At 42.6% G+C, this 27,723-nt stretch overlaps 2 protein-coding genes and 1 pseudogene across 2 annotated transcripts; all 3 read right to left on the reverse strand.

Annotated features, from left to right (window-relative positions):
• Nucleotides 1-13,390: 13,390 nt before the first annotated feature.
• LOC119323923 (gibberellin-regulated protein 2-like) lies at nt 13,391-14,957 on the reverse strand. Its single transcript, XM_037597634.1, has 2 exons — nt 14,726-14,957; nt 13,391-13,932 (listed from the first exon to the last, which is right to left on the reverse strand). Exons 1-2 carry the CDS (start codon nt 14,858-14,860, stop codon nt 13,705-13,707), a joined length of 363 nt encoding a protein of 120 aa, XP_037453531.1. The 5' UTR covers nt 14,861-14,957; the 3' UTR covers nt 13,391-13,704.
• A 1,052-nt stretch (nt 14,958-16,009) lies between these two features.
• On the reverse strand, nt 16,010-19,138 carry LOC119323682 (4-hydroxybenzoate polyprenyltransferase, mitochondrial-like). Its single transcript, XM_037597378.1, has 9 exons — nt 18,676-19,138; nt 18,221-18,356; nt 17,805-17,926; nt 17,468-17,537; nt 17,223-17,372; nt 16,991-17,126; nt 16,802-16,898; nt 16,447-16,672; nt 16,010-16,340 (listed from the first exon to the last, which is right to left on the reverse strand). The coding sequence occupies exons 1-8, from the start codon at nt 19,110-19,112 to the stop codon at nt 16,600-16,602; spliced, it is 1,221 nt and encodes a 406-aa protein (XP_037453275.1). The 5' UTR covers nt 19,113-19,138; the 3' UTR covers nt 16,010-16,340; nt 16,447-16,599.
• Nucleotides 19,139-21,282: 2,144 nt separating this feature from the next.
• On the reverse strand, nt 21,283-24,929 carry LOC119321641 (annotated as a pseudogene).
• Between the last annotated feature and the right edge of the window lie 2,794 nt (nt 24,930-27,723).

Here is a 27,723-nt window from a genome sequence, read left to right on the forward strand (position 1 = left end):
TCATCTCCTGGGGATTCTTCGTCTTCTCGCCCGCCCGAGCCGCGGTGGTTGTCTTGCTGCCCTTCCTCATTTCTTGCCCGGCCCCCATGGACGACTTCATAGTCATCTTCATCACCTTTCCACCGATAGCCATCCATGAAACCACGCAAGAGCAGGTGGTCCCGCACCTGCCCGGAATCCGGGTCCGCAATAAGGCTCTTCAGCTTGCATCTTCGACACGGACATCTTATCTCCGTCTCGTTCTTTTGAAGCATCTCGGCCTTCGCGGACCTCAAAAACCTATTCACGATGCCTTCGGTCATCGTGCGGACCATGGTCGCCTGCGGGGTAGAGCAAAATGATATTTTAGAACCAAGAAAAAATTTGGCATGACTTTCCCTAAAAATAGGACCAAAAATAATGCTTAATGCCAAAATTCTCGCCGAAACGGAAATGAATCAACATTCCGGCAAAATATTGGCAACTATCGCATTTCAAATACCGGTACACCTCCAAACACAAACACATATGCAACACCACAACTAGGCCATAAAAAGTGCATGTGCACATTGTTGTAGGGAGAACAACATAAATATAGCTTCCCCCCTTGCTTACCTATCAAAACAAGGTAATTTAACCACTTAATTTGAATGAATCTATGGTGGAAATGAGGTGAAAAAGAGGAGGCACCCGAGACAAGGAGGAGGTGGAGAGAATGAAGTGGGGAGAAAGTGAGTGTGGGTAGGAGAGGCTGTCCAAAATATCTTGTTGCTTCCCACTTACTAATGGCGCACCAACTCTAAATGCGCCATTAGTAATCCAGGTTACTAATGGCGCACCTTCTGGTGGTGCGCCATTAGTAGTTTTGCAAAAAAAACATACTAATGGCGCACGGTGGAACAGTGCGCCATTAGTAGTTTTGCAAAAAAAGGAATAAAAAATATAATAGAAAAACAACATTAGTGGCGCACTTTCCGACAGGTGCGCCATTACTAGTTACAACTAGTAATGGCGCACTGAGTCTGGATGCGCCATTAGTATGTTTGGACAGGCGCACTAGTTCAAAAAAAATTGATACTAATGGCGCACCTTGGGCCAGGTGCGCCATTAGTAGTTTCAACTCTAATGGCGTATCAGAAGGTGGTGCACCATTAGTATATATTAATGGCGTACCGCTTGTCTGGTGCGCCATTAGTGTCTATCCCATCTATAGCCCTTTTTCTAGTAGTGCACCGTCCACCACGTATTTGACCGCTCTGCTCATCATCTCCTTCCCGAAACCCTAGCAGCGGCCGGGCATGGGGTGGGGGTCTGGAGTGTTATCACGTGGGGGAATGGAGAGGTGGAGCTGCTCCTGCCATCGCGCTCGAAGAAGAGGTTGGTCCGGTGGAGCAGTAGGGGCGGCGGCGGAGCGAGAGATGCGGTGGCGGCGGTGGAGCGGGAGACGAGGGAGAGAAAGAGGTCGCAGCGGGAGCGGTGGATCGAGAGGAGGGGCGGCATGGCATGCGGGGACGAAAAAAACGACGAAAAAAAACCGATGAAACTGAGAGGTGAGATCGTTGCTGCGGAGGAATTGAGAGGTGGGAGGAAGGACGAAAAAAACCAGCGAAAATAAACCGCGCAGACTATCCACCAACTGCTCCACTAGGAGTAGAGATATGTAATCACTACATCTATCAACTGCAGAGATAGATGATTTTGAACTGCCAATGATCTAAGTTATCGGAAAGAGATTCCACCTCTGGAGAATAGTTAGGTATCTGTGTAAACCCTTGTGCTACAATACTTGCTCTTTGTTTCACCACCTCGTTGTTCTCAATTCTGTTTCCAGAAGAAAAATGTTGTAGGTATTGCTTATGAATACCTTCCCATTATTGAGCAAGATCATTTTTACCTAGATTATACCCTTTGCTTGAGTTCAGTCCGAGTGTTGTTCACACTTTGCCATGGCCATGGTCTTTAGATCTGAATCATTTGAAAGGTTTTTTCAATCTAGTTGAGAAATGTATGTCAACAATTGTAGACTTCCGGTTATATGTTTCTCCAGAATCTCTATATCAATATATAGTTGATGGAAATATCGTTACCCATAGTGACTGCTCGCGATTTCTCAATGCGATTGAGTCGGGTATTCCGATGTCCCGGTCATTTTGTGCACTATGACCTGGGTTGGTGGAGGCTTCCCGTCCACTGGGTGGATACTACCCATCAGGTGTCTGTCAACGTGAAGTTGACTTGCATTTACTGATTCACAGGCCTTGATATCCTTGCTTGCGAGAAGCTGAATCCTGATGTACTATTGTCGTACTTCTCCCCCTGTTGCTTTGAACGGGGAGTTGAGTGGTTTTAGTTGGTACCTCCACTCTTTCCGGCATATTTTTCAGGATTGTAGGATTGTATGACACCTTTATAGTCAGTAAATGAATCTGGCAGGTTATTTGCAATGTGTTGCAAATCTTCTGAACGCATGGTTTAGATTTTTGAGTACGTGGATTTGAGGCAGAAATGTGTTGAACATTCCACTAATTTCCTGGCATTCTTTATGGTACCTAAAATCTCCCCCTAATGCCTGGAAATGTTCCTCATTGAATTAGCATATTGGCCTTGAATAACTCCCCATGCGAGGGGCTTGAGGTATTGACGGAAGTGCAGTTATTCCTCGCATATATCCAAACTATGTGTTGAGGGGCCAATGATGTATGTCGGGTGGTGATATCGGTATGCAACCGAATTACCGCAGATAGTAAATACTTGATAGATATCCACATATCAAAGATAGAGGGGAATAATATTATGCAGTTCTGTCATGAGCGTGTAAAACTGCATGACTCCAACGTAAAGTTGGCAAGTTGCAATTCCAAAGTAAAGATAATGCAATGAGCTTAACTCTTTGGATAGGATTCTACCAAACCGTTTTGAGTCTAGACCTTAGGACAAATTGCTAAACTCAATCCAAGGGCCATAGAGAAGGCACTCAAGGAGAATTCTGCAATATTATGCATTCGATTTGCTTGAAATCGATGTCAGGATAATGGGCCAATGGTTTCGTGTGAATAAAGCACACACTTAAGACGATCATGTAGATTCGTCTTTTAGAACCATGGAATACCTGAATAGTCTAGTCAATGGATGGGAAGAGCCACTTACCTCGACTTGATGCATTCAAGGAGTCTGAGTAGTTCAGCATAGAATTTAAGGCGTGCGAGCCTTAAAATTAGCTTCTCTGTGTCACTTGTAGTGCACATAAAATCCAAATGTTGTTAGAATTTAGCATCATAATAGCCATAAACTACTGTAATTGCTAATAGTTTTGGTTTCAACCCAATGTCTCGATGGCCAAGGCGAGAATGCCAAGTTTGTCATGTACAAGACACTCTGGAAAACTATCTCATACGCAACATGTGCTACGGGTTGTGTTGTATGTGTATTACAATCCAGATGATACACAGAAAATGTGCTTGCCATATCCGTTGCATATGATAAAGAGAAGTTGTTTCTCTTTGTTGTCATCATAAGTTTCGCTATGGAAACTATTTTGACGGATACCTCCATAGTTTAGTAGGATACGAGTTAAACCAGAAAGCAATAAAGCATCCTTAAGTTACTCGAGTACCCACAGAGATAGTAAATATGACTCGAGTTGAGCCAACAAATACCTCATCGCGTCAAGCGATTTTAAAATATCTCCTTTCTCTCAATGAGAGTAGAAACATTGGACTTTCCTGAGTATAGAGCTTGTGGTGCATATGTCCACAAGGCACATATCATTTTTTATCGGATTGACTCCCATTGAAATCTATATATAGACATGAAGATTCTCAATATGAAAATCACTGTCAGATATATAGAATACATATAAATGTATTTGTACCAAAGTGCTGATAAAATATATTGTGATATACAATATATGATGAAAACAATACTTATATTATTGTTACAACATCGTAAATGGACATTAATTATATTAACCACTCAAGAGATTAAAAGACTATTCATAGTCTCCAAACATGTCGATTAAGGCATATTCAACCATCACATTCTCTGTGCCCATAGGGTCCCGTCACAGCTGGTGATGTTGGATTGAAGGTTGAATTAAGATTCAAACCTTTGCCCTTGAGGTTCATTGTATCCCAGAAATTGCTGATACAGAATAATCAGATGCTGAGATGTGAGTCTAATGCCTTATGATATATAAGACAACATTTTCTGTTAGCGGTGTGATCCTGACCCGAGTTGAATCCAAGATTGCACACATTATCCCATGGGACACAAGAGCGATCATGATGTCCATGGCCCAGATTGGGCAGTGGTGGTCATTGAGGGCAAATGCCTCAAAATCTATAGCCATATGTTACCTCTATGGGTAAATCAGAGATAATTAATTCACAACCAGTAAATTAAAGACCATCATGGTTGATGTTGTAATGAACTTAGCAAAATCAATGGGTATTTCAAGAAGTTATCTTGAAACCATTAGTGTGAATCTCAAATTGCTAAATATGACACCTTGAAAATAATCTCCAAAATGGAGTAGATCTTGTAGCACTAGAAAGTATAATCTGATGAAATCAGTCGATACTCACTCATGATGCCTTATGGCATGACTTAGTAAAATGTGTGGGAGAGCACTTTGTAAAGCAATTATAATGTCAAAATGACAAAATAAAGGCTTTAACAGTAGTGATTGATAATCTGCGAAGGCAGTAGATCTATATGACTACCTTGTAATCCCAATACATCAATTTGAAGAAATCACTTTAAATTTTGCATTCTTATTTGCAAGAAATTAAAAATCTCAATTGCAAATAGACGTTTTAATCTCGACATGTAGCAAACATGGAGATACATACATTCTGGAATACATTGTACTCAACAGAAATACACCACTGTTATAATGAATAGTAATGATGTTGCAAACTTGATGTTCAAGTGAAAAACTTGAATTGTAGACCTCAAATTAAATGAGATGATCTTGTATCAAGTTGCAAGATAATTCAGCAGGGTGAATTAATATTTAGCGAGAGAAAATTAATCTCAATCGCAATGAGATTGTTTTGCGAGATTTTTTTATATATATTTCTCAATCGCAAACCAATATTGTTGTGCGAGAAAACTTAATCTCGATCGCAAAACAATGTCGTTATAGTAATAAGACATGTTATAGAGATTGCTAAAAATCAAACATATTGAACATGCCACATAATGACCACATATTTTCTGGAATGTTAGAACTCAGCAGAAAATGGGTTAAATGCATATCAATTCTTGCTCCAATTAAGCCAAAAGGCTCCATCGAGATGAATTGATTTTTATTTGCAAGAAATTAAAAATCTCAATTGCAAATAGTAGATGTAATTAATCTCAACATGTAGAATAACATGGAAATATATTACATCACACTTTATTCTGGAATACAGAGTACTCTACATAAACATAATCTGAAAAAAAAAATACTAGTGCAAGACTTATATAAGGAATTTTTCACTAAAATAAACGAGAAGAAGAATGCTACAGGACACAGTCCACAGGCCCATACGGTGGGGAGTGGTGTGCTTTGGGCCAACTGGTCATCCCACCCGCCGCGTTGGCTGGCAACTGCCAGGATAAGGGAGACAATCTATGGAGACGACAAATGATTCAACCAACTCTTTATTCCATCAGATTGGTTACATATATAGCATGTGAAAAGGTGCCTTCTGGGTGAAGACACAACCCTCGAGGAGCAACCGTCGCGCGGTCGCCAACAAGTGGAAGGGTGGGGATTAACCTTAATTAATATTTAGTTAATTAATCTTAACAAGGGCCTTGGGTGCTCAAAGAGAAACCAATGCGCCAGCTAGCGGCTATGGTTAATGCATCGGTGATTGATAACCCAAGTGTGAGGAAACAAAACGAGTGTAAATGGATCATAGTCTAGGTAGAATTGTTATTAGGAAACTAAAAAATAGAGAGATTTCATCTGGGGCCGACAATAACTTTTAGTTTATCAATTACAATACAACCCGCGGATGAAGACCACCCAGCACATATCAGTTCTCCGCATTGGGTGCTAAGTACTCCCTCTGTAAAGAAAAATAAGAGTGTTTAGATCATTGCTTTAGTGTTCTAAACACTTCTATATTTCTTTACGGAGTGAGTAACAGCTAATGCGCACAGGGGGTCCTGTTCTCCGCGTACAACAAGGAATAACGAGGAAACACGCACCTCTGGGTGCAACAACGCTACATGGGCCGGCCCATTTTACGGGATCGGATGTGTCTTCTTTTCATCAGTTTGGCAAGGTTCTAGAACTTACCGTGAACCATTTATTTCGTTTTTTCTGTTCTTTCCTTCCTGTTTTTTATTTTTTATTTTTACTTAAGTAAACATTTTTAATTTACAACATTTTTAGATTTCATGACTTTTTTTAATTTCCACATGTTTTAAAATTTCATGATTTTTTTAATTGATGAACTTTATCATATTATGGAACATTTTTTGAAGTTGTGAATATTTAAAAACAATTGCAAATTTTTCTTAATTCATGAACATTTTTTCTAATTCATCAACATTTTTCAAAATCAGGGACTGTTTTGAAGTCATGATTTTTGGATATTTTTAAAAAAAAAATATTTGCATATTTGTGAATTCACAATCACTTTTCAAATTTAACAACACATTTTATTTCGAAAATTTAAATATTATTGAAATACAGGAACAAATTTAAGCTTCACGGTCATTTTCTGAAATCCAGAATTTAAAAAACAACCGAGAATATGTTTTTCAAATCCAAAGAACATTGTGTGCAATTGAGATCGGTTTAAAATGCGGGAACATTTTTCGAATTACTGAATGTTTTTTTCAGTTCATGAATATGTTTTGTAGTTGCAAGCATGTTTTAAATTCTTGAGCATTTTTTGAATCTCGCTAAAAGAAAAGGAAAATGGGAAATTAAAACCAAAAATAAAAAAACAGGCACTCTGCACCCCTGCCTTGGCCTACCCAGACCATACAGGGTGTCTGTGTTTGTGCGCCCCGCGCCGCCATATGCGCCAAACAGGAGCACTCCACACGCGTGCCCGTAGTGGCTCTCATTCATGCATATATCGGTGATGTATACGACATTTTCTGTTATTATTATGTAGACACATAAGGGAAAACCGGTTTACATGTGTGTTCCCGTGATTTGTGGTATTGAGTGATGAGGATTGCTGCCATTGCCGGTGCGGTCGGTACCTTCTCGTGCGTCCAGTGATGAATCGGCGCGTTACTAAACTTTGTTATAGTTTGTCCCTTTTGGCAGTTATACATATTATGCAAGAAAAATGTGTATAATATTGTACTGTGATATATCATGGAGTTAATTTTGTGATTCAATGACTAATATTATACTACTTATTAACCGGCTCATAGTATTAATAGGGGAAACATGTTGGAGAGCAACGAAGTATGGAAGACATCATGTTCCAGATTCGCCAAGATATGCGCTTTTAACTCCGGGTGATTACGATCCCGGCATATACATGCATGCAAGGAAACCCCATTATTATCTCTCAATTAAGATCGGTTTAACTGATGGTTAATTCCATATATACGTGCAGCCGGGTCTATATAAACTCCTGCGTACCTGCATATGCACATTGCGTACCACAGCTATCGATCGACCTACTGCTCGTGCACTTTGGCAATGGGGTGCGAGTACACAGGAACCCCTCACGACACATGCGTCCTCCTGATATGTCTAGCCACTGTCATAGCGGTTGTCGCCCTCATCTATCCGGGGGTCATCAAGGACGAGAAGTGATCGTCCGTCGTGCCCGGCGACGACGGCCGGCCGGTTAGCTAGGGGGTCGCGTGTTTGGTGGAGCTACCTCGATCGGCTTTCTCCTCCGGCGATATCATCGATCATATTTTATTTAGAATTATGTAGCAGCATAATATATATTTTTATGCATGTCAAGGTAATATATCTATATCACGGCCGTAAGGAAACCATTATTCTTGTTCCTTTTGTGTTTGTTTTGTTTTTTCGAGAGGCATCTTGCTCTCTTTTTTGTCGTAAGTATATCACGTGGCTATCGGTTTAGACTTTAGAGAGAAACGTGCTTGTTTCGAGGGTAGAATTATATACCAATTCGAGAATATGTACTGCCAGTTTGAGTCCTTTCCAGAATTTCAGAGATGTTTGCTCAGATCCCACCGCTTGTTCTCTGCGTGCTCCCAGCAGATCGGCAGCAACACAAATACACGACGGTTGTCCTTGATGCCGCAGCAGCGCCGGTGGCCATGGACGGCTGGCTCGAACGCGAAACAATATTCATGACTAATTTGCACACAGGTGCTATTTATCACTTTTTCCTTGCGAGGAAAGCATATAAGCACACCTTTTTTTTTTTGCAAGGGCACCCCTTAGAAAAATTATCACGATATCAATCAGCTGATACTACCTCCGTAACTAAATATAAGATGTTTTTTTGCACTTCGAAAAACATCTTATATTTAGTTACGGAGGTAGTACTGTTATCTAACTTGGCAATTCAATTCTTTTTAAAATTGACTGGGCTCATATTCTGCAACTGATTAATCATGGATTAAACGGGGTATATTCGCAAAAAAAAGGGGGTAAATATTGTGTTTGTTCTATCTGTATGAAATGGCAGAGTTTGTCTTGATTGACAAAGAAAATTATGTGCAGTCTTCTTAGGGCAAGTAAATAAATATCAATAACCCACTCAATTTTCTCTGAGCATTCCAAAAAGAAACTTTCTCCGTTTAGCGACTCCAACGGGCCTGAGGAATTTACCACTTTCGGTCCAAGGATAGGGGCTACTTATAAAGATTGGAGTTGGTGAGTTCACATGTGGGTTCAACATCCTTTTCAAATCAAATAAATAAATACACGCATCCCCACAAGTAGAACTAACAACCTTACAAGAGACCCAAGTATATTTTACTCACATGTGGGATCTATCATAAATAAATAAATAATACAATACTTCTTTAGAGACCAACTTTTTTTGTAAAAGGCACAGATAAAAACACAAAAGTGTGACTTCAACTCAAAACTGATTTTGGTTTAGTTTCTCTTCCATACCTACTATGGTCATTTAAAATTCCTTGACGTTGCATGTATCTCACTATATTTTTGCTATTTTCTCTAATCATAAATCAGATTTTTGTTAGAATATAATGGTGTGTTAACTTCAGTTCAAAAGACCTCGCAAAAAAAAGTTCAGTTCAAAAGATTTTTCTCCTGTCATACATTATTTTTGTCAGATACTTCTGATCTTATTGTTTTTATAATGTAAACTAAAACACTCTAAGCTACGACTCGTCCCCTGGTCAGGGTTTCTCTTTCTCTCTTGCGGATGTTGCTGCCCTGCTCTTTCCTTCTCACGGATTTGGCCTCTAGGGCACTCATCCCGTCCAAGCTTCGTCGGTGAGTCTATGGATCTATATCCATGCCGCACGCAACTCAGGTGGCCAGTGGCAGGGACGAAGATCATGATGCCTCGGCTCTGGAAAGTAGTTTAGGTTAGGTTTTTATTTTCTTGCAGGGCAGTGCTACATCTTCAAACTAGTCATCTGATCTTAGATCCTCCTCGACATTGGCCATCGGAATGGAGTCGATGAAGCTCCAACGTAGATTCCTAACGTCTCCTGTGGCGGTGAGGGTAGGGTTTCGCATCGTGCATGCATCACGATGAGGTTTGGTGTCATGCTCTTCAGATCGATTCAAGAGTTCAATGGCAGCAACGGAAGCTCTGATGTGTTGGTCCATACGTGCACAAAGACTTCTGCGATGTCATCGACAAGGTCAAGTTAGCTCTAGTAGGGGAGCAGCGACACCGCACACCAGCAGCGATATCGATCATTTGGTGGTGTTGCTCAATGTAATTTTTCTCATGTTGGGATTCATTGTACTACTTATGAACCTTTATGATATATCCAATTCCTAGAAATCAAGAACACTTCTACATTTTGTTTTCATTGCTTTTAGTTATTTTTAAGCACCTATTTTTTAACATAGTATGATCATTGATGCTCACATAGACATACTTACACTCACCCCTATGAACACAAGCACGCACATCCAATCCTATGAGCACATTTGAGATACTGAGCCGGTACAACATCTTGAGATTAACGAAGTCACCACATGTGCCTAGTAGTCAATGAAAACGTCTCCTCCCACTGAATGAACATCACTGAAAAGTCTGAAATAAATCCAGAAAAATGAGAGCGCCAGTTGGTGCCAATTATAGGACTTGAAACCTGGTAGGCATTGGGGTAACCTTTGCAATGGGTACCCATAATTAGTGATTTCGGGCATGCTTGGTTCATAGCTGGACTTCACCACATGTTTCTTACTAAGATGTGGCATGCCACAAAAGGTGCACTGGAAAATTGGTCTTTCAGTTGTAGCGAGATTTGGCAATGTTATGTGCATATGATAGTATACGATGACCATATTTTAAACACAAACTAAACTTTCTTGTGAATATATTATGAACATTTTTTTATATAAGGTGAATATTTTCTTAAAACAAACCAAACAAATTACTAGATCTAATTTTTTTTGTGAATTACCTTATCTATTTTCTTTGGCCATTTGTTTTCTGTAATAAAAATCGAACCAATAAACAAAAAAAAATTCAGAAACTGGAGATAGGGTACCAATCGTAAATGCATTCAAATGATCTACCATTTGAGCTACATCCCCTTTTATTATCTTGATATATTATCCCCCAATTAACAATTCTATTGAATTACATGTTTAAACGGGAGATATTTTTTCTTACGGGCGTTTAAATAGGAGATGATACAAAAATAGTGCTACTCAGAGGATCCACAAGACGTTGCCCCATTATTCAATCAAGCAATGCCGAACCTCAAGACATACACATATTTGCTTTCCTTCCAATACTACGTATTTTGCAATCCTGATACATAATCGATGAGTACACAAGAGGGGAAGATGGAGCTTAGATCTACGTCTCTTGATCTCCTCCTCCCTTCGTTAGGACCCAAATAGCTTGTACTATTATTATTGGCATATCATATATGATCCACAACGAAAGGAAAATCGACATCGGTCAGATACACGAACGCTTAGATGAATAATGGATGGATGAACACCAGCTAGCTGCAGAGATTATTGATGGATGGACTTATAATTCACATTCCACCTTGCATGAGGGGTGCTTGATTAGTTTAGGTAATGAGCATTTGGTTTGCCGTTCTTGGAGTTTTCATCTTGGCACAACAGAGGCAGTCGTTGTGCGTGTGATGGCCGGTGCCGGAGGGGACGCGGGTGCACTTGCTGCAACAAATATTTATTTCTTTTTGTGTTTTTACTTTTCCTTTTATTTTTTTCTTTAATACACATTGTACGTCTTTCGTATATGCGTGGAATATTTTATTAACATGCGTTGACCAATTTTCACATATATGATGAACATTGTTTTAATACATGTTTGAACTTTTTTTTTGAATAAATGTTAAACAGCTTTCAAATACACGCTACATTTTTTGAAGTGGTTGAAACATTTTGTAACATTACTGCACAATTCTTTTACATTGTAAAAATATTTTCTTAAATATTACAAACATTTTATTGATACACATTTCATTCTTAAGTATCAAGAATTTTTTCAATTTTATTTAACATTATTTTAAAATTATGCAAAAAAAAATTACATTCTATAAACATTTTCTTAAAATGTCATGAACATTTGTTTGAAACTTATGAAATGTTAAAATATCACAAACATGTTTGTGAATAGTACAAACATTTTTAGCAATTGTGTGCACACAATTTTTACGCTGCATTCACATTTTTAAACTACATGATGGACATTGTTAAAAAATGTGAAGTAATTTTTGTAGTATGTATATTGGAAAGTTTTTGAAATATAAACAAAATTTAAAAATGGAGAGAAAAAAAGGAATAGACAAAATGGACAAACTAAGCTAATATTTGTAGGTACGAATGAGCCAGCCTACTGGAGTGTCACTCGAGGCAAGCGCTTCACAGACTCTCCCCTCGATGTTTACCAACACTTGAACTTCTTCCTTTTACTAATACTAGCACAATGCACGTGTGTTGCGACGAAACCATAGAAAAAAGTGATGAGATACTACTGGCTTAAGAGATCATTAAAAGATGATGGTGTCTTACTACTATTGCAGAGTTTATGATTGAAAAAAAAGGCGTAAATATAACAGAAGGTCGTGTTGTAGTCATTGAGGAGTTTTAAGCGACCTTTGTAGTTTTTTTTTTGCAAGATTTACAGTGAGATAAAATTTGAGAATGGACATGAGTAATTTGAACGCACAAGATTATGGATTTGGTAGGAGGACAACGTCAATGACTGATGAGGATACAGACCTGGGGTAGGGTCATAGGCCTGACCTATACGTCCTACCCAAGGTCACCACCTCGGAAGATAAAAAGACCAAGAGACAACAGGAGAGCACCGGTCGAGTGCGTCGAGTGCAATCCACTCGACGGCCACATCACTCGACCATTTGGAGAGTCACTCGACTTATCGAAGACCAGGAGTCGGAAGGGCACACAACGGCCGGACGTTCACCCCTTAGCCTTTATAAGCATTAAGAGTACTTAAGGCTGACGTTACCACTGACGCCCCTTACTTTATGTACATTAAGCCCCTTGTAATGGAGGTGGGCGGGGGTCCTGGCGCACTCTATATAAGTCACCGCCCTCCTCTGGGACAAGGGTTCGCACCCCCTGTAATATCACACACATAATCCAATCGACCGCCTCCGGGCACCGAGACGTAGGGCTGTTAATTCCATCGCGAAGGGCATGAACTCGTAAACCTCGTGTGTACACCTTCACCATAGCTGAGATCTTGCCTCTCCATACCTACCCCCTTTCTATTGTCAGTCTTAGGACCACGACAATAACCACGTTAAAATTGCAATGTGTTTGCTCTCTTGTGCTATGCTATAGAATTGGAAGGATTGGTTGGACAAAGAAACTGAAATCAAGACCATAATTTTGAATTGGAGTCATATGCATTTATAATATGTGTTTAAGAGTCACTTAGTGTAAAGTTGAGTCGTTTATTTTGGGACATAGGGAGTATTTAGGTAGAGGAAAAAATCAAATCGCTCGACAAAATAAATCTAAATCTAAATCTAAAAACTAGAAACTGGAGATGGGAGGTATCAATCCCCCTGCCTCTTAAATGCATTCTAAGTGCTCTACCGTTTGAGCTACATCCCCTATTTCATCTTCAAATATTATTTCCTAATTAAAATTTCTAATGACTTACTGCATGTTTAAACAGGAGGATTTTTTTTACAGACGTTTAAATAGGAAGACGGTAGAAAATAGTGCTGCCCGGCCAGACAAAAAGGATCCACAAGACGCTGCCCCAGTCATTCAATCGAGCAGAGCACATACTGAACCTCAATCCGACCACACTGCTTCCAACACTACATATTTTGCAATACAGATACATAATGGACGATGAGTACACAAGAGAGGAACGGAAGATATGGAGCTTAGATCTACCTCTCTTTGATCCCCTCCTCCCTTCATTAGGACCTAAACAAACAGCTTATACTAACATTATTAGCACATTAGCATACACGATTCTATATGATCCACAACAAAAGGGAAGGAAAATGGCAGGCTAATTAAGATGAGCACCAGCGTGGAGCGGCGGAGATTATTGATGGATGGGATCATAATTTTTAGGTTTAGGTTTAGGTTTAGGGGCACTTTGGTTTGCCGTTCTTGGTGTTCTTCATGTTGGCGTAGCAGGGGCACTCGTTGCGCGTGTCCTGGCCGGTGCCGGAGGGGACGCAGCTGCACTTGCCGCAGCAGATGTTGCACAACTTGTTGCACATCTCGTTCTTCCAGTTCCTCCCGCACCGCGCCTCGCACGCCTTGGGGCAGTCTATGCCCAGCAGCGTCCTCCCGACGCCGCCGCCCGCCGCCTGCACCGCATACATGTACGATCATCGAGCATGCAATTAATGGCTACACAACATATGAAACCGAGGACCATATATATTTCTTCATGATCTGAAACTGCGTGGAAGCAAATTCAAGGTTGCAGATTCAGATTCAGAAGACAAAGAAACAAATTTAATCAGGGGTAGGCATATGAATCGATGGCATCTCGCCTCCGAGACAATCAACGGATCGTGGAGACCTAATTAAAGCAAGAAACTCTCATTCTTGGCTATGCATGCGCGGGAAGTGATTAGTTAGCTTAAATCAGGCTAGCTAACGCATCTCCGGATTCGTAACATTCGTTGAGAGCAAATATAATGTATGCGTTCATCTATCTGTTTACCGAGGAGGAACCGTCAGCGTCCACGGCCACGAGCAGGGCGGCAACGAGGAGGACGACGGCGGCGGCGGCGAGGAAGAGAGGCCTGGAGACCGCCATGGATGGATGGAGGAGGTGTATGCGTGCGTGGAGAGGTAGAGAGAGCGTGCATTAATAGAAGCAAGTCCGGCCGCCACCTTCGGACGGCCGCGCGCGTATCCTTCCCTGCCTCACGTCTATTTATATATGATCAGCAACTGGATTCATCCCCTTTTTTTCTGCAGAAGAAGAGTAACTGATGACCCGAATACAATACAGAGAGCGGCTAAGCTTAGATTGAGAATAATAAACACTAGCTATAGGAAGATTAGTCTGAACTAACTTGTGACCGGTAGCTACTGATTGATTATGAAGAAACTGGGAGTTGACTCCGCGAGAAAAGTTTGATCAATTACCATCAGCTGACGATCATCACCGTCAGCACCCGGAGCCCGTTGATGCGCGTCGGCGGCCACCGTCGCCGCCGCCAGGGTGACCGCGAGGACGGCGACGAAGAGGAGGAGAGGGGGAGCGATGGAGGCGGACGCCATTGCCAGGGAGATGGAGATGGGAGATGGGGGATGGAGGAGGGGGAGAGGATGCAGAGTAGTAGTAGGAGTAGATAGTGTCGGTTAACAGTGGGTCACGCCTGCCTTTTCAACCTGCCCTCCAGTGACAATGTGTGGCCGCGTGCACTGCACACAGGACACCGAGATAGTGATGGCGTCGGTCCGGCACGGGCGCAGAGTGCAGTTAGCGTGCTGCTCCGGTGGGTGGGTGACAGACACTGAACCGACTGCACTCTGTTCACCAACAGAATGGGGAACAGAGCGCAGTGCACCGGCCACCATGAGCGGCACCCCAATGTGGCGACACGGTGGAGAGGCTCATCAATACACCTCTCAACTGAACTTTTCTGTTGCTGGATTTACAGCTACCATCAACAACCAAGGTATCAAGACCTCCTCTAATTGTAGCAGCAGCACATCTAACATGCTCTACTACCTCCGTCTCAAAATATAAGACGCCTTTTTAGGCTAAACTGTTTCTAAATATAAGACGTTTTGCCGGTTTAAATTGAACTGGCGAACCGTCTCACAATATTTACAGACAGAGGCTGTACTACTAGCCTACATGTGGTGATCCATGTATAGACCCATGCGTTTTTTATTTCTTTTACATCGCCATAAAGCTAACAGTAATTATAGCCGGCAGTAATTATAACCAACACTAGATTGGATAGCAGGACAGCACAGCAGGTAGCAACTTCCATCACCTTTTAGTTAGGGATTGCGTTACTACCAAAAGGCGGTTTTGCTTAACAAATTTTGCCTTTCAGCTGACCATAAATATAAATGTTTTAACAAGCCCTACTAGTAATAGTACCATCTGATAAAAAGGGTTAGATCAAAGCCCATCTCAGCGTTTAGACAGGCACTGGCTCATGGCACTCACAACGTTTCCAAATTGTTGTCGGCATGTAAACGGACAGTGCAACAATGCAGAACGACTGCAGCATATCAACATTACCGCACTAAATGCAGACTGAAATACAACACATCTAAAGTAGGATGCTCCCTCCGTTCGGAATTACTTGTCGCAAAAATGGATGTATCTAGACGTATTTTAGTTCTAGATACATCCATTTCCGAGACAAGTAATTCCGAACGGAGGGAGTAACATGTTAGACCCCAAACAAATGGCAGGTGCACAAGAGAATCCTGACAGGAACCCCATGGTGATAACACAATGCACCACAGATCTTTCAGTATATTTGTTTTGCCCAGCTGCTCTGAGACTGAGCTAACTGGAGGTGTGAAAACTGAATGGGAAGATCCACCGCCTTCCCAGATATACAGCGTTAGGCTGAGTCGTGTTTTTGGATCGCATTTTGTCGAGCGTACATCAGAATAATCACATAGTAAAATGCACAACAATGTGTTATACAACAATGCTATACCCTCTGTTTCCTTGATTTATCATCGGGGACAGAATGGGGGAATGCCGCAAAGAAATCCCCAGGAAATAAACCTGCTAGACAACAGCACAACTTATCAATCAGGATACGGCTTTAATATTTATGACTAGAGAAGAAACTCAGAAAAGCACAAGTTATTAATGGACAGAAAGAACTTACAGATGTTTATTCTGCAGCATACTGCATTTAGCAGATGACAAGGTTAAACAAATAGGTCTATCCTTCCGGTACTAGTCACAAAAATGTACTGGTGCTGTCAGAGCTATCAAAATCCTATAGAAAAGAACAACAGGCACATCGTGCCTGACGTATCTAGCATGATGCAAGTCGCCCGAGCAAAATTCCACTGGACACCAAAGCTCCAAACCACTTATTTGATACAAACCTGCAGATTAGGAATTAAACAAGACAGGTTTAATTATTTAAGCACTTCAAGGTTGTAAGTAAACAATGAATACACAATTTCTTTTAAATCTCAAAATGAAGAGTGAGGATTCAATGTAAAGGAACATACTTCCTGTTGCAATCTGCACGGTCAGATAAGTCAACGGTTGAAATCTGCCATGCCAAATGTGCGGCTGCAGCTGTCAGAAGAGGGTAGTAGGGCCACGCTGTCGAACATGATCAAAGCATGCCGTCAACATTATGTTAAAAACAATAAATACTCTTCATAGAACATGACATTCTGATAATGAGCACCAACCAAGTTCGGCGTTGTAGCCACTGAGCACTAAGCTGCCAATGGATGCAGCGCCAAAGGCACTGATCCATTGCTTGGTCGAATCCCCAAACCTTAATGCTGTGGACTTGACACCTACTTTGAGGTCATCTTCTTTGTCCTGACATGTAACGGATACGATCATAAGAAACCACCACAATCCCGATGAGTTGCTTTTGCTCAGTTTAGATATGAAAGAATGCCACTAGTAAAATACCTGATGTGCATATATGGTATCATACACCAATGTCCAACATATACCAGCAGTATACAGTGGAAGGATGACTGCAGGGTCTAAGCTCCCTCTGATAGCAGCCCATCCTAGCAAAGCTCCCCAGTTGAAGGTCAAGCCGAGATATGCCTGAGGCTGTCAAAAAATGCACCAGAAGTATTTAAGTAATCACTCTCTGTAATATCAAGCAATATCATGGTAGTACGACCTAGCATTTGTGTACTACATACCCAAAATGTGAACCTCTTCATCAGGGGATAAGAAAACACCAGAAGAAGAGAAGATGCTCCAAGAACACGGCTACATGGACAAGTAGACAAATTTAGAGGTGAATATTACAATAATGTTGGAAGGAAATGCATCTAACAAGCTCTCAATCTTTTGGTGTTTGTGACAACTATAACTAAAAACAAATCAACAGGCGCGTATTAGATTTTAAAAGATACTTTATGTGCATTCCACAAAATGTCAATTACTACTATACAATTTGTTTGGAAGAACTTTGGAGCATCCAAAACAGGCAAACTGCACATTCCACTCACACAAGCAAAAGAACACAGAATTCACCTGAAGTTGTTAAGTTGGAGAAGAATGCCCAATCCCAGCAGTAGCTGGCCTCCGAGGAAGGCCACTCCTTGAGATGGGGTTAGAGCGCCTGATGCGAAAGGCCTGCTTTTGGTGCGCTCAACCTACACGAGAAACGTATCCACCATCAATTCACTGCATGATCCACTTGAGTGAAGTAATTTAGCAGTAGTAGAACACACAGATCTAATAGTACAACATACACCAAACTTGTCTGTAACCTCAGTTAGCATATTTTCCTCTCCATGGTTTCACTGTGCTGTTAGTTTTAGCTGTTGGTGAAAATTGCAGCCTATCCCTTTTCATGTTCACGGTTGCAAGAATCTGAAGGGCATTTTCAGCAACAGGCAAGATCTGAAGCGTTGTCTGCAACCAGGAAAAAAAAAGAGCAGAATCACCTTGTTATCAATGTCGCGGTCGAGAAGATCATTCACAGTGCAACCAGCCCCCCTGAGGAGGACAGCTCCGCACCCGAAGAGCGCCAGCATTTTCAAGTCCGGGAGCTCCCCCGGCATCGCCGCTATCGTGATCGACCTGCGAAGCAAGGGTCAAAGGAGCTCTTTGAGCAAGCTGGTAGGAGTACTTGGTAAGGCATATAACAGGGTAATAAAAGTTGCACTGGTGCTGACGAGCATGCTCTGTTTTCTTCCTAAAGCCCAAGATCGAGCATGGACTCAAAATTTTCAATTTTGACTAAATCTATTAACTGAAAATCTGTTTGTGCGCACAGCAAATCTGAAAATGTGAGCTGGGGCTGCTCTCTACTAATCTCTTGGTGAGCTGATCCTGCTGATCTACGCTATGGTGGTGAGAGATGGTTAGTAATGTCAGTAGAAGGAACTAGCAAGCGTACCACATGCAGGGCCAGGCGAGGAGCCAGGTGCCGATGGGCTTGTCGAGCCGGGCGAGCATCGCGTACGGCCGCGCCGCCTCCGGGAGCCACCTCTCCACCCACGACGCCGGCGACGGCGGCGGCGGGAGGCTCTCCTCCTTGTCCTTGTCCGAGTCCTTGTCCCGGGAGGAGGTCGAGAGCGCGAGCGAGAAGCTGCTGGGCAGCAGGATCCGGTCGATGTAGAACGAGGAGGCCGCCGCGGAGGCGGACGGCGGGTGAAGGCATGGGCCGCGGCGGGTTAGGGTGATGAGGTGGCGCCGGGCGGCGGGGTTGGGGGCGGGAGCGGGGGAGGGGGAGGGAGAGGAGGTGCTGGTGTGGGGGAACGGGGAGATGGCCGGGAGAGCGGCGACGCGGGCGCGGCGGCGGAGGGCGGCGGCAGCGGCGCGGAGCAGGGCCATGGATGGAAGCTCCAGCTGATGGCTCGGCCGTGCTCCTCAGTTTGGGCTTTGGGCTACCTGACGACACTTCTATATCCATCAGGCCGGTCAACTTTGCATGGTCCTAGCAAGGCTGTAAAATTAAGCTGGTACAATCTTATCAAAGAATGTTTATACAATGTGAAAATGAATGTCTGCATAATTTTAAAAAATTTATTTCGTCTCATTTGAGAATACGTACATGATATTTAAAAAAACGAGTGTTTCAAAAAAAATGTACATGACAATTTAACAAAATGTTTACATACAATGTGAAAAAAATGTCCGTGTGCTATAAAAAATGTACGTGACATTTGAAAGAAAAATCATAATTTCAATGTAGAGTGTGGGGTCCTCTTAGCAAAAACGAAATATTCACGCGTTTAGGAAAAAAATTGTGGCATTTAAGAAAATGTGATACAATGTAAAAAAAATGTTCATGTAGTTTTTAAAAAAATCTTTCATGCCACCAAGAAATGTTCAATGTGTATTTAAAAATATTTAGTAGTATGTGTTTGAAATAATGTTCAAGACAAGTATGTGGAAAAATAGTATATAGTGTATTTGAAAAATGTTCCACATCTGTACCAAAATAAACAATGTGTATCGTATTTTAGAAAACCTGAAGAAAACTGTTGAAGAAAAACATGCGTTGTATTTTACTGTTTTCTATTAATGAGCGGAAATGTCGGAAAAATTGCAGATTCTTCAAGTTAGGTGATTCCTGCTTACGATGGCAGGGACAGCTTCGTCTGGTATTCTACCCATCACCTTTCACCCAGTCAGTCAATATTGTCCTCGCCTCAACATTACAACATACTCCATCCTTCTATAATGTAGTGCATATAGATTTTCTACAAAGTCAAACTTTACAAAAACTTTGACCAAGTTTGTAGAGAAAACTATTTATATCTACAATACCAAATGTATATAATATGAAAACATGTCTTGTGATGTATCTAAGCATATGTATTTGGTATTCTAGATGTATATATTTTTCTCACAGAAACTTGGTCAAAGTTTATAAAGTTGGACTTTTAAAAAATTATATATGTGCTATATATTGTGGAACGAAGGGAGTACATACAAAAGGCTGCAAGACTTGACGTGGAGAATACATCACCACAGCCAGTTGTGGAGGGTTCGTGAACCGCTCGTCGAGAGCTTATGGGCGCGACCCGTGTCGGCGGTCCAAAAGATCATGTTTAAGCCTTCGAATCGGGGCGGGCTGGTCGGTTGATGAAGGTCCAACCGCCCCAGGATCGGCCGAGGCCGACCTTGCTTCCACACCAATGATGATGGAGGGGTGTTGAAGCACATGGTTTCGGCGTATTGGTTGAAGTTGAACTCGAGGCTTCCGAAGCAGATGGTGTCGACGGAGGAGGGTAGCGAGCACCCTTGGTTGTCGACTTCAAGCTTGAAAGAGTCGAAGGAAAGTCTGGCCAGACATCAAGTCGTCGGGCATGTACAATGATCCAACCTTAGGTCTTTCTCCGACCAACATAGCCCTCGCCCGAAGCGCCAACAAACGGTACGTAGAACCGTCAATACCATAGATGGGTGGCGAACGCGGCCGGAAGTATCATAACGGAATTCACACAAAGTGGTTACCTAGGTTCGGGCCCTCTAGCAGAGGTAATACCCTACGTCCTGCTTCTAATCTGCATTCATGGTGCATTACCACGTGCGAGAGATTACAAGAGAGATGATGTATGACTACCGAGAATATATTTCTACAATAGTAGATGGGATAGCTACCCCTAGCCCCCACCTTATATAGACGACAAAGGCTAGGGTTTACACAGGAATCCAATCGACCTCTAGCTGCCACTACCTTGGCTTGTAGTCCAAGATGGCCGTCGAGCTCTATCCAGGCCTCCAGGCTCCTTCCTGTCGTCGGGTCCCCTCGAGGCTGCATGGGCCCTGTGGTGGGCTCCCCCTCGATCAACCACCCTCAATGTACTGCACAGTCATTCCCTGTCTCCACCTTGCATGTGCCGCTATCTGGGAAGAGAGGAGGGAAGATGGTAAGAATACCATACGAATAAATAAGGTGATATGTAAAGTTGAAATATTATTGTACCAGCGTTGTTGCACACCGCTATAGTACCTTCAAGATAATAGATTCATATCCATGAGAGCTTTTAATGCTTCAATGACTTGCCGCTTGCATACTGGAAAGGCGCGTGTGAAACTTGTCTCTTAGTGTTAGCAACTCTTTCAAAGCATCTCCAATTTGCATGCGATCCGTAGGAATTTCCATTGAACATGAAACTCCAATATTCAAAATTGAATTGATGCAAGCAATTGTTATATCTCCTCTTCTATCAGGATTTGAGGTGTTTGCTTCTCCATCCTCGTCCTTTAATAACAACTTGTGATCCACAATATAGGCCACTCTTTCTGCAAGTGCATTCTGAACATATCTGTGAAGACCTAGAGCTTCTCCAAGCTCACCGTCGGTTGGTCTTTTCCCAGTAAACATCTCCAGCAACAATACACCATAGCTATACACGTCACCCAGGATTGAAACCTCGTTGCCCAGACCATACTCTGTAATCATCAAAACAGAAGAATTAAAAACACGGAAGTTATGTGTAAGAAAACGTTTGAGCATTTGTATTATCTCAGTTGAAGTGTGCTATGAATACATATTTATATGATGGCGTTCTTTTGATATTTCGGGGAAAAATTACGACAGATAAATGATTGGCTAGTAGCCTGGAGGCATACCTGGAGCAGCATAGCCAATTGTTCCTCTCATGGCAGCCCAGCCACTTGATTCTCCTAACAAATCACTCTGGTCTTGATGCAGGGCTCTTGCAAGGCCAAAGTCACCAACATGAGCAAGCATGTCATTGTCAAGGAGAATATTGCTTGGCTTGAGATCACAGTGAATAACTGGCAATGGCCTGTGTTGGTGAAGATAATCCAGTGCAAAAGCCACATCAATGGCGATGTTGAGCCTTGTGATGAGATTTAGCACACTATCTTCATTTTCCTCAAGAGGCTTGTGTATCCATTGATCTAAATTTCCATTCGGAAGAAATTCATACACAAGAGCCTTGAAATCCTGGCTCTGAAAATCCATACTTGAGCAGACTGTCAAGATCTTCAGAAGGTTCCGATGTCGAACACATCTCAGGGTCTCACATTCTGCAAGAAAACTTTGAGATGCACCACGTTGTTGGAGATTGAACACTTTCACAGCAACAATGATCTGCTGCTCATGGATCACCATTCTTCCCTTGTACACCGAGCCGAAGCTTCCTACTCCGATGAGGTTCTCGGAAGCAAAACCATTAGTTGCACTGGCTAATTCAGCATAAGATACTCTGATATGCAAGTCATTGATGGGCGACAGGTCTGCGTTAGCTTGCTGTGACTTGCCCCTGCTGTACCAGAAAGCAAACAGTGCTAAAATGAAGATAATCAACAGCACTGCACTGCTTATGGAGATTATCATGATAAGCTTGAAGGACCGTTTCTTGGTGGTCAGGACGGAGCAGGGATGCAACTTCATTGCAGGGATACCCCCACACAGTCCTTGATTTCCCTCAACTGCGGTTGCATTCGCATCAAGAAATATTCCCTCTTTTGGGACCTCACCTTCGAAGTAGTTGAATGACAGGTTCAAACTACCAAGGCCTTTTATTCTCCCAAGAAACTCAGGAATTTCTCCCGACAAGTTGTTATGTGAAACATCAAGTATTTCCAGGCCTTTCAGCTGCCCCATTGATGCCGGGATTCCACCTTGAAGAAAGTTCATTTGCATCCTTAAAAATTGCAGGCTTTCACACTCACCAATAGAGGCAGGAATCTCACCAGAAAATTGATTATCAGACAAATCGATGTCTGTAATATGTTTTAAGCTACCAATCTCCAGTGGTAGCGACCCATTAAACAAGTTGCTTTGGAAGTACATGAAGTCAGATAAGGTAGATATGAGGAAGATTTCCTTTGGAATCGGACCACTGAGCTTATTGTGCTCGAGATCCAATAGTTCTAAAGGACAGCTCCTAAGGCTGGATGGAATAGGTCCATCAAGTGAATTTGATCCAAGAGCGAGTTTATTCAATAATGTGAGATTGCCAAGGGTTGGCGGAATTTGCCCTGAGAGATTGTTCAAATCGAGGTATAAGTAGCTCAGCTTCTGGAGTCTACCAAGAGAGGAAGGAATTTTACCCTCGAAAGAATTGATGCTCATCAGAAGATATGATAAATTAACAAGGTTCCCGATGCCTTCAGGAATATTGCCACTTATCATGTTGTTGGACATACTGAGAGCGTGCAGTTCTGTAGAAAGATTGGCAACTGAATTTGGTAGCACACCTCGAAATTTGTTGCTGCCGAAATCAAAAAACTTGAGACGGCTGCTATTAGTTAGACTGGACATGAAGTCCCAACCATCATCTTCATTTGCATGTAGGTGATTTTGTCCAAGGGTTAGGACTGCCAAACTTTTTAGGTTATGTCCAAGACAAGCCGGGACTGTTCCTGAAATTATATTCACTTCTACTGCAATTGTGCTAAGCATAGAACAGTTGCACAGCCAAGGTGGAATAACACCATGGAGCCTATTATCCCCTACATTAAATGTGTTAAGTACTGGAAAGTTGAAATTTTTCCCACTTGGCAATGATCCAGTTAGCTGGTTGAACTGTAGATTAAATACGCTGAGAGAGGACATATTGAAAAGAGAAGAAGGAACTTGTCCAGTGAGCTGATTCGTGTCTAGATATAACTCGGAAAGAGCATGAAGGTTCCCGAGGGAAGAAGGAATGCTACCTGTAAAACTGTTCTCGGCAAGAACAAGACGAGCAGATAACATATGAAGGTTCCCTAATGATTCGGGAATAGCCCCACTTAAGCTATTAACTCCCAAGCTTAGGTATACGAGTGAGGAGAGGTTTCCTAGCCAGGAAGGGGGGCCACCATGAAGGTTATTTTCTTGCAAAATGAGGACAGACAGAGATGACAGTGCTTGCAATGGCACAATCTCCCCTTCAAATCTGTTGGTTCCAAGATTAAGGGTAGTTAATGCCGAGAGGTTTCCCAAGAATAATGGAATCAGCCCTGTGAGTTGATTCCCCCTCGCTTGCAAATTCTTGATTCTCTGAAGGTTACCAAGAGAAGAAGGGAGTGAACCTGTCAAGTGATTGTAGTTCAGGTCAAGACTTACTAGATTTAGGGGGAGGTTGCCAATCTCTGAAGGGATCACTCCTGTCAGCTTGTTGTACTGCATCCAGACTCCGCGCAAGCTGAGCAAATGACCCATGTCTGGAGGTATTCCTCCGGTGAGGTTGTTGTATCCAAGGCTGATGCTCTCAAGCTGCTGGCACTGTGATAGTGATGCCGGGATGCCACCTTCAAAGAAGTTGTGGCTCAGGTTGACATGCCTGAGATCGAGGAGACGGCCGATCTCCGATGGTATGGCACCGGAGAGACGGTTCATGGGAAGTTGGAGCTTTCTCAGGTAGGTAAGGTTGGCTACTGAAGGGGCAATAGCACCTGAAAGACCTAGGTTGCTGAGGTCCAGCGCTACGACACGGCCACGACGGCGCCCACGAGCGCCGCACGTTACGCCCGCCACCGGCACAGAGGGAGCGACCGGTTGCCGCCCCATGAGGCCAGTGCCGATGCCGGGTCGCTGGTTATCAGCGACTTGATGGACACCAGCGCAGAGTGGTCGGTGGCGGCCTCAGCATTGTCCAAGGGGACTGGCTGATCATCGGTGACAAGAATTGCGAAGAGAAGCAGCAGGAGCAAGGAAGTGTACCCGGTGGGAGTGGCCACCATTGCCAGGAAGTAGGCAAGAGGAGACTGGCAGACACTGTATCGTTGATAATTTTCGCTGCTACCACAAGTCCAACTGTCAATCTCCTACTAGTATTTATTTATTTGCTTTTGCTGCTGCCGCCACCTCCGGCCTGGTTTTTTTTTCTCGAAAAGGGGTGATCCCCGGCCTCTGCATCATCATGATGCATACGGCCATTTTATTAATGAATAGTTTCAACAAAGTCTCAAAGTCTCCACAATTACAGAAAAAAAGGTGATAACGGCTCACACAGAACCAAAAGGCTAGATACACAAGCTAGCCAAAAAGGATAAACCACAACCGGTTGGCTCAAAAAATAGACAGGTAAACTAATTGCCTATCCTATTACATGACCGCCATCCAAACCGGTTGAAGATATCCCGAGCTACCGTCTCCCATCAGGTAGATCCAGTAACCAAACGCTCCCTGGCCTCCGTCGGAGTGAGTAGCGACCAGGAACGGATTAGCGCCGTAGCTCTGAAGATAACCTGCAAAAAATGAATGTTTGTTGTTCTGTTAAAGACCAGATCATTTCTGCAATTCCAAAGCGCCCACACTAAGGCGCACACCCCCACGCGAATATGTCTTGCTAACCCGGGCTCTACCCTGTTTAGCCATGTTCCAAATAACATGTTAACCGGATTCGGTGGAGGAATATTGAAAGCAATATGGATAGTCGTCCATAGAATTCTAGCTAGTGGGCAATCAAAAAACAGATGTTTAATAGTTTCACCATGATCACAGAAACTACACCTAGTAGGCTCTGTCCAATTACGCTTTGTCAAATTATCCTTTGTTAAGATAACTTGTTTGTGTAGAAACCACATAAACACTTTGATCTTCAACGGAACTTTGACATCCCACACATGCTTGGAGCTAGGAATCGAGCTCGAATTGATGACATCGACATACATTGATTTAACTGTAAATTCACCCGACCTAGTGAGATTCCAACGTAATTTATCAGGTTGTTGTGAAAGTTGGACATTCATCAGTCTCCTAACTAGATGTAGCCAATCCTCCCAACGATTGCCCACTAACGGCCTTCTAAACTGAATATTAAGGGGGATCGAATGAAAGACCGTTGCAACAAGAGCCTCGTGTCGTTGGACAATACGATATAGCGACGGATACTGGATTGCAAGGGGCGCACCTCCGAGCCAAGTATCCTCCCAGAATCTCGTGCTGGCACCATTACCAACAATATGCTTTGTCCTCTGAAACAATGAAAGCTTAACTTTCATAAGCCCTTTCCAAAAGGGTGAATCAGTTGGTCTTACCGTGACCTGAGACAACATTTTGGTTTGAAGATACTTATTACGAAGGATTTGTGCCCAAGTGGCGTCAGTTCCTGTAGATAACTGCCACAACCACTTACTAAGAAGGCGTCTGTTCTTAACTTCAAGATTCTCAATCCCGAGACCCCCTTGGTCTTTCGGTCGACAGATGATATCCCACTTTGCTAAACGGTATTTTCTTTTTAGCTCATCTCCCTGCCAAAAGAAACGCGATCGATAGAAGTCCAGTCTTTTCCTTACACCAACTGGGACTTCGAAAAAAGACAAAAGAAACATAGGCATGCTCGTGAGAACCGAATTAATAAGAATTAAACGGCCTCCATAGGACATGAGCTTACCCTTCCAGCAACTTAGTTTCTTTTCGAATCGATCCTCAATACACTTCCATTCGTGGTTCGTAAGCCTACAGTGGTGGATAGGAATTCCTAAGTATGTGAAAGGCAACTCCCCCAAACCACACCCAAACAATTGTTTGTACGCCTATTGTTCCTCCTTGGCTCTACCAAAGCAGAACAACTCGCTTTTGTGGAAATTAATCTTGAGCCCACTCAATTGCTCAAACAAACATAGCAGCAGCTTCATATTTCTTGCTTTTACCAAGTCATGCTCCATAAAGATGATAGTATCATCAGCGTACTGAAGAATGGAAATTCCTCCATCCACTAAATGAGGCACCAAGCCTCCCACTTGGCCAGCCTCCTTGGCTCTTCCTAACAAAATTGCCAACATGTCCACAACAATGTTGAACAAAATAGGGGACATCGGATCCCCTTGCCGTAGGCCCTTGTGTGTCTGGAAGTAATGACCAATGTCGTCATTCACTTTAATTCCAACACTCCCCTTTTGCGTAAACGATTCAACCTAGCTTCTCCAGACCTCGTCGAAACCTTTCATACGCAAAGCTTGTTGTAGGAAAGGCCACTTAACCTTATCGTACGCTTTCTCGAAATCCACTTTAAAGATAACTCCATCTAGTTTCTTCGAGTGGATTTCGTGGAGTGTTTCATGCAAGACCACCACCCCCTCCAGGATGTTTCTATCCGGCATGAAAGCTGTCTGGGACTGCTGCACCACAGAATGCGCAATCTGTGTGAGCCTATTAGTCCCCACCTTGGTAAAAAATTTGAAACTAACATTCAAGAGGCATATAGGCCTGAACTGCTCAATCCTCAGAGCATCGGTCTTTTTTTGGTAGCAGTGTTATAGTTCCAAAATTCAAGTGAAAAAGCTGAAGCCGTCCAGCAAAAAGATCATGGAACATAGGCAATAGATCCCCTTGATAATATGCCAACATTTTTTATAGAACTCCGCCGGAAACCCATCAGGCCCGGGAGCCTTATTGTTCTCCATCTGAGAGATGGCATCAAAAACCTCCTTTTCCGTAAACGGAGCAACCAAAATATCATTATCAGAAGCAGTTAGTTGAGGCACATCCTCATTCCTGGACTCATCGAGGGACACAGCACTATCCTCCGGA

This window comes from Triticum dicoccoides, chromosome 6B (genome assembly GCF_002162155.2).
Source record: "Triticum dicoccoides isolate Atlit2015 ecotype Zavitan chromosome 6B, WEW_v2.0, whole genome shotgun sequence".
NCBI classification, from domain to species: domain Eukaryota; kingdom Viridiplantae; phylum Streptophyta; class Magnoliopsida; order Poales; family Poaceae; genus Triticum; species Triticum dicoccoides.

Coding starts and splice junctions, on each gene's coding strand:
- LOC119323923 (XM_037597634.1), bottom strand. CDS start 14,860: ATGGCGTCCGCCTCCATCGCTCCCCCTCTCCTCCTCTTCGTCGCCGTC. Junction 13,933..14,725: donor GTGATGATCGTCAGCTGATG/GTAATTGATCAA, acceptor TATGCGGTGCAG/GCGGCGGGCGGCGGCGTCGG.
- LOC119323682 (XM_037597378.1), bottom strand. CDS start 19,112: ATGGCCCTGCTCCGCGCCGCTGCCGCCGCCCTCCGCCGCCGCGCCCGC. Junction 18,357..18,675: donor CTCGCCTGGCCCTGCATGTG/GTACGCTTGCTA, acceptor CTTGCTTCGCAG/GTCGATCACGATAGCGGCGA. Junction 16,899..16,990: donor TGGCTACAACGCCGAACTTG/GTTGGTGCTCAT, acceptor CATGTTCGACAG/CGTGGCCCTACTACCCTCTT.